The 10,555-nt window shown below is 43.4% G+C and overlaps 1 protein-coding gene across 1 annotated transcript in view; it reads right to left on the reverse strand.

Annotated features, from left to right (window-relative positions):
- Positions 1-5,850: 5,850 nt before the first annotated feature.
- The window catches only part of ZNF365 (zinc finger protein 365), a 23,740-nt gene continuing 19,035 nt past the window's right edge, over positions 5,851-10,555 (reverse strand). Inside the window, exon 5 of the mRNA XM_014308871.2 lies at positions 5,851-8,269. Within this exon, the coding sequence (XP_014164346.1) occupies positions 8,023-8,269 (247 nt within the window). The 3' untranslated portion in view covers positions 5,851-8,022. The remainder of the gene's footprint in view (positions 8,270-10,555) is intronic.

Below are 10,555 nucleotides of genomic sequence, written 5' to 3' on the forward strand. Positions count from 1 at the left end.
GGTGGGGCTGCTGTGGCATCGTGCAGGGTATGGCCCTGCACCACGGGGGCTGCAGGGGTGGCCCGCAGCCGGGGCTTGTGGGCGGAGAGCTCCTGTCCGGTGCCCCCGGGACAGCGCTGGAGGGGCGCGCTTGGCCCCTCCTGCCAGCAAGGCTTTTGTGTCCTTGTGTGTGCTGAAATCCCTGCACTGAACAGCCTGCCCGGCACCTCTGCCTTCAGCCACTGCTCCGAAAACCCCGCTTTTTTTGCCAGGGAACTGGGCTGGATTGTGTCAGAAAAACAAATTTTAGTCTATCAGAAAAACAAATTTGATCATTTATTGTTCAGTGAGTGTGATTTTGAAATTGGTTTGACTACTGATGCTACTTTCGTTGCTAGCGTCCCATTGCAAGTGAGCACCTGTAGCACGTCATTTCTTGGTCTCCTCTTCGTTCACCATTGCCAGATAATTAAATGACGCTTCCACCTATTTAGTCAAGTCTTGTAATTAACCTGTACCTTAGGCTGATGTTAGATGGAGCGGCCTATCTCTGGTAGGAGCAGGGCGTGTTGCAGTGGAATACACACTGCCCCCGAGGCGGACGGGAATAGCGAGGGCGTGTGAGCCGCCCCGCTGGGGCGAGAGAGGGGCTGAGAGCTTCCTGCACACATTCATTGTCAGCCATCACCACCTAGCGGCAAAAAGTCTGGATTCATCTGCCAGTTTACGTGTCTGTTGCAAAGCTGTTTTTGCCTAAACCTGAATTTTCAAAAAGGGTACTCATTTGCTGGTCTTATCCTGGACTCACACCAGCTTTTCTAACTATAGCTTTTATAAGTATGCAAGATTTTATTCTGTGCAGAGAATCACTTCTGCCCACTGCAAACTGACATCTAAGCTGACTCATACTTGTTGTCTCCTGGACACCTCAAGTGTGTACACAGTGAAAATAGAAGTGTTTGATTTATGTTTTGCTCAGGAAGTGAACTGGCCATTGACATCACCCAGACTCACATACTCAGATTCACAGCACCAATCCTGAAATCCATGGAGATTGGCATCTGTGGTGTAGGTTTTCATCTGCTTACATCAAAGGAATAGAAACCCCTGTCCCCAAAATAAGAGATAATCTGGTTCTTCTAAGTCCTTTAGTGGTATACCCTAGAAAACGCAAGGGTGATACTCTGTGGTATTGAGGTGGGAAGGGCACCTCCCTTTCCTCATTAAAAAGTGGTTAGCAAAACTAAGAATTTACTGAAGGCCACTAAAAGAATAAATGGGAATAGAAACTATATAGCCATCCTGGTCCTTTCTTGGCACAGGCTATGTCTGTTTCAACTGTCTCGGTTGCATCTTCATTTTCATTCTACCCACCCATGCTTCTGCAATCTTAAACCTATGTCTGTCCCCTGGCAAATGTTCCTCCTTGTTCACTTGGAGTCAGGATTTTGTCTTCTGCTTGTTGCACTCAGCTGCTCCCTTGGATGGGAGTCTACAGATGAAATCTGGATAACGTCTGGCAACATTTTCTTTAGAAAGGGACTACAATAAAACTAGTCACCAACAGCTCAGTGTGCTCCCTGTGGCAATTAAATAACTGACAATGGAGTTCTGGCTCCTTCATTTAGCTGTAATTATTCTTTTAATTTCATTATTTCCTAATGGTTAAAATGTTTAATGCCCTTAAGAGGTACGTTGGCAAGGTGTTTGCTGGCAGAGCAGTCTTTCTCTGCCCCATCACTGAACCAGTTGGCTCCCAGCATTGCTGAAATACTCCTCTGCCTCTGGGGGAACAGAGAAGAGTAGGATGAGCTTGTGTGTGCTCAAAAACTTTCCTTTGAGATGGTCCCTCTGTGCCTTTTAAACCCTGTTTTAAAGGTGCTGTGTGAAAAAGGATTTTTCAGCTTACCCCCATGCTGTCCATTGTGGAGGGATAGAATGTAAGAAAATAGTGCAGAAGGCAGTCTCACACCTGAGGAGTTGCAGCTGTACTAATTACCAGAGATTAGCAACGGGCCTGCTCTTAATAGGCCACAGCTGTGTCCAATAAGAAGACCAGTGCTACAAAAGAGAGGGATAGCTGGGTGAGGAGTGTGTTGGAATTTGCTGGTTGTGCTGAGAGATGGAGTTTGTTGGCTGTGAAGAAGGAGTCAGTGCTGTGAGGAGCTGCCCATGAGAAGTCACTGAGAAGGTATGGAGCTTTGCAATAAGATGCCAACAGTCCATTACCCCAAATCTTCCTAGGGTTGGTGGGGAACCTAGGCTAGCTTGGGAAGTGCACAGCCACACTGGTAGGCACAGGAGAGTTGTGGCCCTTGTCACAGAAATGGGTTCAGCTCCCATAAATCCCATTTGTTTCACCTGCCATTGCCAGGCTTGGGTGATCCTACTTCATCCCTTGGCTCCTCAGGCTAAATCCTACCAAGGGCTTCTGCCGGGGGTGGCCTCAGCATAGCCTGGCATGCACACCGTGGCATTCAAGCCCTGGCAGTATGCAAAACCAGTGACTTCCACGTGCTCCTCCTAAACAGGTGCCTGCACAAAGCTTGAGAGGCTGGGATAATTAAACCATGCCATATTTAGGAGGTCACCTCTATAGCCTGGATCTTAGAGGGGTTGGTAGGCAAGGCAGGCTGACGGAGAAACAATTACAGGCTCTGCTGGGTGCCTTTCTTAGTGGGAACCTTGTGGGTTTGGGGGGATGCTGCTTCATGATAAAAGACTCCAGTTTTCCTGCCTGCATTTTTTTTTTCTTCCCCATGAGAAAAAAATTTAAAAGTATCTTCAGAGCCTACTATTTCCTGCAAGGAGGAAAATTTTCTGGAAATTTGCTATAGGGTTCTGTGATGCTGGAAGTGATTTTCAGGGAAAAGTATATATGCAACTCCTGGACTAGCTTGTTCGTAGTTTTAATTTGAAGTTTGTTTTGGGGTTTCTCTCTAATAGTGATAGACTATTAATGTAAAGTAAATCAGAGCAAAATCAGCCTTCTTTTGGTTGTTTTCTTGACCCTCTCCTAGTGTGCACACCTGAGCATGTATGTGTGTTGTTCATATGACCAATATTCAGCCTCCCCTCTCTTACACAAGCACCCCACTCAGTGCTGGCTGGTGGGAGATAAGAAGTCCCTTCAGGAGCAGCGGTCTGTACTTCAACAAAGGGCAAGACCATGTGTGTAACATTTGTTGTGAAAATCCTTCTGAAGTGTAGGACATTCAGCCAAGGTTACCCTTGTTGTCCAGCTGAGGGGTGATGGGCTGCAGATGTCCTCTCAGATGTCCCCTCTGACCTTTAGTCAGTCCATGAGGAGGACAGGCACGAGGAGCACGGCTGGCGACAGGCAGCCTTGTCCCGGGCAGCGCAAAGCCGGCAGAACAAGTGGGAATGTGCCACCTTAGGGCAGCAGCTGCCCACGGGCTGCCACAGAATGCATTTTGCAAGTGTCTCTGGTGCCATGCAGTGACTTATGAGCAAGCTGAAGTTCAGGGAGCACACCTGCTGCATGAGACTTCTTTCATGTTAAAGGCACTGAGCTGGTGGAAAGGAGGAGGGAGCTAGGATAGGGAAGTAGACAAAAGAATCAGCCAAGTTCTGTAAAGGAAAGCACTGCTGTGGGAGCTGGCTGATAGTAGGGTGAGAATCCAGCAGAACTGCCAGCACCCAGCCAGCTGCCATCAGTCACTGAGCAGAGACAGGAGACAGCAAGGACTGGGAGCACACAGAAATCCCTCACTGCTGACAAGCCCCCATGGGCACAGGTTCCCACTGTAAGGCAAGTGTGTATGGCTTGAACAAATACTGCGAACAGAATTTGGGGAATTTCTTGGAAACCCTAGTGCTAAAGTCTACTACTTTGAAATTAGTAATTGGACTGCAAAACGTGTGAAAAGCGTGATTTGAGGACTGAATGTGTCAGGCTGAATCTATGCTGATGTTCTGTAGGTCAAAGCCCCTAAGAAACAGCAGGCAGTAATGAGGCCCCCATCCTTTCACTCTGCCTTGTATGTGACTCTGGCTTTCCCTCATCTCACACCAGCACACACTAAGTTCCTCCAACCTGTCACATTTATCTTTGAAAGTGACTTCTCTAGGAAGTGGAGTATCTCTCTTCCTCTTCCCCTCTCAGCTCAGAAGAGCCTCTTCCATAACATAATAATGAACTCAAAATCTGTTGTATATACTTTCCCCCATGATTTTATGAAAAATTCAAGCCAACTTTTACCTGCTTGCAGTACGAGATGCTACGACTGAGACAGTGAGAAAAGCCTGTCAGACCAATGACTGCATTTAATTTATGCTGCTTGTTTCTCCTTCTCCTTAGAGATGTACAAATGAAAATTCAAGAGATCAGAATAAAAAAGCATGGCTAGATAGAGGGTGGCATTAGCAACAAAATGGGAAAAGACATTTTGTTTGTGTTGCCGCAGGATCTATTTTTAAGAGCTTCATGTAGTAAAATCACTTCTGGGATTAATTTTTCTAAAAAACAATGAAAAATAATGCCCAGGCTCACTGCAGAGAGCCAGAGAGCACTAAATAGTCCACTCCAGCCACTTCAGACAGGATGTATGGAAACAATCAGCATTAGTCTGAAGTAAGAACAAGTAGAGGCAACTATCTGATGACGCAGAATAACGAGAGAGAAGAGCTGGATTTTGCTCAAGTAGCTTGAAAGAGGCAGTGGCATTGGAAGGATTATTAGGGATGATAGAAGTGATGGTTTGTTTGACCTAGTACCTGCCCTAAATGGTGGCCATCTCTGAATATGAGAATCCCACTGAATATTTGCAGAAGTCTCCTTGAAAGAAAACGTGTTCAGATCTTCTCTGGGTAAGGGGAGGCTGTTGTTACTACTGAGTCAGAGCTGGGGGAAGGGATCAGATGTCATTAAGTGCTCTGAAAACATGCTCTCTCTTCAGCTGGCAGGAGTATCTCCAAGTGATTGGGTTTTTCTATGTATAGCTCTAATTAAAGGTCTGTGTTTCAATTAGTCTCTTGTTTTCCTGGCCTATAATGTCACATGTCTGTCGGAACATTTTGTTTTAAGCAGAAAGCTCACCTGTAAAGGCCCAGCCAGTACATACACTGCTCTGAGATATTATTAGTAATAAATGAGGTGGGATTTTAAAAATTTATATGGGAATGAGGCATCCAGGTCTTAATGAAATTCACTTTGATGTCAGCATACAAGCTATCAAGGAGCCTTCAAAGTGTCTCAAAGGGCAAAACAAGCAAAAACTCTGCTTCAAATTGATTTTCAAAGGTGAGTGGTCAGCTTTGTCAGGATATTTTCAGATTTAAAAAATATTTTAAAATTGACATTTCCCAACTTCAGAAGTCCCCACAAGCTAAAGCTGGTTACGGTCAGCCTGGTGCAGGTACCTATTCTTGTCAAATATTGTCCCTGTTAATGAGACAGGAACCTGGCTCCCCATGGGAAAACTCCTCTTTGCAAGTCTAACCTGATGAAATGATGGCTCTGCGACTGGCAGTGTGTCATTGGCAGTGTGTGAGCAGACATCATTACTGCCATTCCCTGGGAGCCCCTCTGCCCTTAATTTGCCTGACCCTTACCTCCACTCCCCCTGCCTCTGCTTTGGGCAGCTTATCTGACCCTGTGGGTCACCTCCAGAATGGTTTTCAAGCAGCATACAGTAGGAGAGCAGCAGGTGACACCTGTGAGCTGAGCAGGCAAGATGGAGCAGCTGTCTGCAGGTTAATTGCTGGGAAGGGTCATAACCTCACTTCACTGCCAGGCTTTATCTGAGGGATAAAACAAAGTCCAAGCTGCTGCTGCTTGGCTTTTTCTGTGCTGCTTCAGAGGCTTTTGTAAGAAACAATGTATTTGACAAAGTTAAATGACACAGTAACTGAGAAATATATCTTTATTATTAGAATGTTTATATTCTAAAAACTTTTATCTGGGATTACAGTACAATCCAATTTCTTTCTAATTAACTAAACTGGCATTTGTTTAGTAAGTAAGTGTAAATTAGGCTTTGAAAAGTTTAAAAACATGCAACTTCTCTTACTCTTTTCCTCTTCCTCTCCCAAAAGGAAAACTTACAGTCAAGATTTTGGCATGATAAATAATAAAATAAACATCTCATTTGGGAACTAGCAGTTGCACTTAACTTTGGTGACTAACAGAGTAGATAGGCATTTAAAAATAAAAATATTCTTTCAGTGTCAAGTCCTAAAGAAATGAATTAATATATTTTACTTTATTATCTTTCTAATGTTCACCTTTGTCATCTTCAAAGAAGGTCCTTTTTTCAGGTGTGTGGAAGGATATGGGAAGTAATAGAAAAAACTGGTTCAATTTTAGCTTGCCTATAAAAGTTGTTGTAACACAATCTGACCCAAGCCCATGCAACACAATGAACAATTCCTTTTCACCACACACAATGCCTAGCATGAAGCCAAGTGTGGCCTTGTGACATAGTTAAATAAATATTGAAATATCATTACAACCTAAATACCTGAATTGGTTTTACACTGTGACTTTCTACTGAAACAGTGTTGAGAAACTTTTAAACATATATTTGATTGTTCCATATACACTATTTAAAATAAAAGTGAGGAATAATACTCTTTCTTCTCTCTGCTACTTTCTAGGAGCTCTGTACACTGACAAATGTATGACATCTGTAGTTATCTGATCCTAGCTGACTGGTCATCTGCTTTAAAAATATTGCAACTCAGGTGCTTATTGCAGCAGTAATCATAGTGATACACTGTCTTTTAATACTCAGTTCTGCTTACAGACATAGTTATAAAAAATGAAAAACATTTTTCACAAATCTTTGTACACATACTGTAAAAATCACCTTCCACATAAACAATTTACATCTGTTATGAGCATTTAAAAAATAAATCACATAGACCTGTGTCACCTATCCTTTCTTTTTCTTGAGAAAACAAATCTCATCAGTAACATCATCAGGATGTTTGTATCTGTAAACATGGCATGAGGATTCATGTTACCAAAATACTGTACACACAAAAAAGTCATCTTGATAAATTCTCTGATAAATAAGGATCCTTTTAATTGGCACAAACCAGTGTAAACACACACATTTGTGTTCTGCAGTTATCTCCAACTGCCTTGCACTTGGGTTCTTAGTTCAAAGTCAGTGATCTCTCAGCCCTGTCAAGATTCTTCAGAGATAAAAATGTGAAGGATTTGGGTTATAATCATGGTTATTTGGGCCTCTCATGCCTGAGACCAAGCACAGACATTGAACACAATGCCATGCAGTACCACACTGCTTTAGCCTGTACTTGCTGCACCACAGCTGATAACCTGCTGTGGGCATTGGCACTGAAATTCCTCCTCTGGCCCAGTTTGGACTGTGCGTGTCAGGGCAGCTCCTGGTCTCCCTGCTGAGGGACACCTCAGAGGAGCCCAAACTTGTACCAAATAGACAACATGGCTGCTGGCAGGATCAAGTAGTTTGATGTATTTAATAAAAGATGGAAATGTGCTTATAGCCAAAAACCCAGGGTAGCAATCTAGTGCTGTAAACAGCCTTCGAGGGACTTTGAGTAGGTCTTTTGCATCTAAGTATGTCTGTTAGTCACTGATCTCACACCTACCTAAGCTGGAAGATTGAATATTTTGGTGCCGATTAAATGGATTCCTCTGAACTTCAGGAATAACACAGATGGAAAATAATTTACCAGTTGGTTAGAGCATGCTGCCACTAAAATAATTAAACATACAGCCACAGTACTGCCCAGCAAGATAACTGCAGTCATTTAAAATAAGCTCTATAAATGACTAAATAAATAAATAAATACATGAATAAATAGAAAAACCTCCATGTAAACTGAATAAAATGTCACTTCTTTTATAGTGCCCAAAGAGGGAATGGCATAACTAAATAATATAAAACTTCCATATGTATATATTTCTATATATTATATCTGATATGTTTTGGCATGGCCAGATGGATAGGAAAAAAGTAGGATGACTAACTCCATTCAATATTTGTTGTGTTGAAGCCAAGTTCCTGTGCTGCTGCACACTGCTCACCGTTCCTATAGCGGTTTGGCCTTCTTACCCATCTTTGATTTTGCACTCACTTTCCTGGCAGAGCAGACTGGCTCACCCTTCTTTTGTGCTCTCCATATTTCCCTTGGGCAATCGACAGGTTCATAGAAGCATTTCACTGGCTGCAAGCTGGCTTTTTCATCCTTTGCTTTTTTCAACAAGATCCTTCCTTTTTGAAAGGAATGAGCCTTTGCATCAGGGATGTTGTATGAAGCGTGTTGACTTCCTCGGCTCCTGAAATTAATAATAGTGATTATTAATAACTGTTATTCAGTCTTGCAAACTGACAGGTCCCCAAAATATCCCAAACCCTTACTTTTTAAAAAACAAAAATAGTCTTGTTTTACAGAACAAGGCTGCATGTTAAAAACAGAGTTGTAAGATTAATTACATTCCTTAGTATTCAAAAGCATTCCTTACTAAAATAACCCCTAGGTGTGTTACTGGTGCACTCTTCATGTGTGTTCATCTGCACTTTGATTCTGATCAGCATTCTGCTGATTTTGGAGTGCTGAGACCTTACTGAGGTCTATACTTGGTGATCTGCAGGGATTTTAAAGATGCACATGTTCACATTCTGCAAAGAATGAACATCCCTTGGTCTTTGGAAGACCACACAGCACCAGTAAGAGTAGAAAGAAGATGCAGAAACTGTAGGGACTTCTTTGTGCAATATCAGTGCTGCCCTGGACTGCACCCAGGCCCCAGGGAGCTGCTGCTACAAATGGCCAATAGCTCAGGAAACTCCATGCTCTGCCTTTGTGCTGACCACACATCCAGGGAAACTTCAGCTTCCCTTTTAGGCTTTGATTTAAAACAGGAGAAGAAGAAAGGGGAATACAAAAACTGGTGGGAAGAAGGTTATGAAAGCTTAAAGGCCAAAGTAAGCTGAATTCTTTGTTCTCTCTGTGTTGGCTCAAACCCAGCAAGATTTGCAGAAATTGTTGAGCTCAGGTGGAGTGACAGCTAAGTGCCCAGTGCTGCAAAGGCTGAACCATGCACTCTGAAATATTACATCAAAACTGCAGTTCCACAGTTTGGCTAAGGTCATTATAGTCCCTTTTAACATAATCTTTAAATGTTTTACAGCAGATGCATTAGTGTAACAGCAGAACTATGAATGTAAGGCACCAGCTCATGCCTACCCAGCTCCTGTGACTGAAGAGCAGATGTGCTGATGTACAAACTGATCTCTTAAGGGATCCCACAGGGCTATTTTCCATTGCCTGTTATTTCTAAAACCATGTATCTGTAGTATTATTTCTTCTAGGACTTAAATCATATTGCACACTTGACAAAGCCAGTTGTGGAAAAAGCTGTGGTTACTCATGTGTGTAAAGTGTAAACCCTCCTGCTCTTTAGGAAGATGAGAAGTGTGTCATGGAAGTCTGTATTTGTTGGTAGGGGGCAGTGAGGGTCATCTGACATTACAGGAACTGAGCCTTACCTATGTAACAGCATTACCTGGTTGGCAGCTTTGCTAAGCAGATTTCACTAGGGGAGGTTTAGGGGGCTGAAATGCTGTGCAGGTCCAAGCTGGAACTTGCAGGCACTGTCTCATCCTGGCCTGGTGCAGGCCTGGGCTCTGACCACTTGCTGGGGCTTAGGAATGACCTGTGTAAATGCACAAGTGTTGGCCACTCCAACTCCACTTTACCATCAGTTCTTGGGTGCTGTTTTCTCCAATCCATTACTTAGCTGTTGTTTAAAGATGCAGAGTTCTGTTTTTCTCAGATGTTGTTATGGTAAAGAAGCAACATAATTTATTCCCAAGCATACACAGGCATTATTACAGGTGATGTTAGGCAGTCCCCTGCTGCACTGAATGAAGCTACTAAAACCAGAAGGTCAAGGTCAGTATAATCTCAGGGACTACCTAAAGGGGCTAAACTGTACTTAAATTGAATGACTTTATGGCAGAGAAGATGGACGTCTGTCCCCAGTTCACAGTCAGGGTAAGAAAGTAGCCAAGATGGAAGAAGATGCAGGTCACTGCATGTGAAATGCAAAGCTGCCAGCTCCAGATACAGGAAATGCTTTTTCACTGAAAGCAGCAGCTCTGCAACATAAGTGACTGTAGAGAGTCTGAACTTCTCACACATATTCCTAATGTGTTGTGTTATGGAGAAGGACTTGTGGTGGTGCAATGGGAAAAAGTCCTGAACTTGTGTCCCCACAAGGAAAGGCTGCCCTGAAGAGGGGTGCAGTGCCTGGCTGCCACTTGGCCAAGCAGCACGTGGTGCTCCAAACCACCTGCTGGGACTCATGACCAAGTCACAAAGACATGGGAGACCACCCCAATTAGTTCTGCTGCTCCCAGGACAGCTGCTTGAGTAACCTGAGATTGTCAGTGCCCATGCTTGGTCAGGGCACTTGTTTGGTGATATGATTGTTACTGTCAGTTAGGAAATGACAACTGTCTCTCTCCTACCTGCAGAATGTTAAAGATATTTTCAACTGAAACTTGGACTGTGTGTAGCCAAAGAGATTCAACTCCTGTAGCTTTGCAATAGGCTATTA

Source organism: Geospiza fortis, unplaced genomic scaffold (assembly GCF_000277835.1).
Source record: "Geospiza fortis unplaced genomic scaffold, GeoFor_1.0 scaffold92, whole genome shotgun sequence".
In the NCBI taxonomy this organism is placed as follows: domain Eukaryota; kingdom Metazoa; phylum Chordata; class Aves; order Passeriformes; family Thraupidae; genus Geospiza; species Geospiza fortis.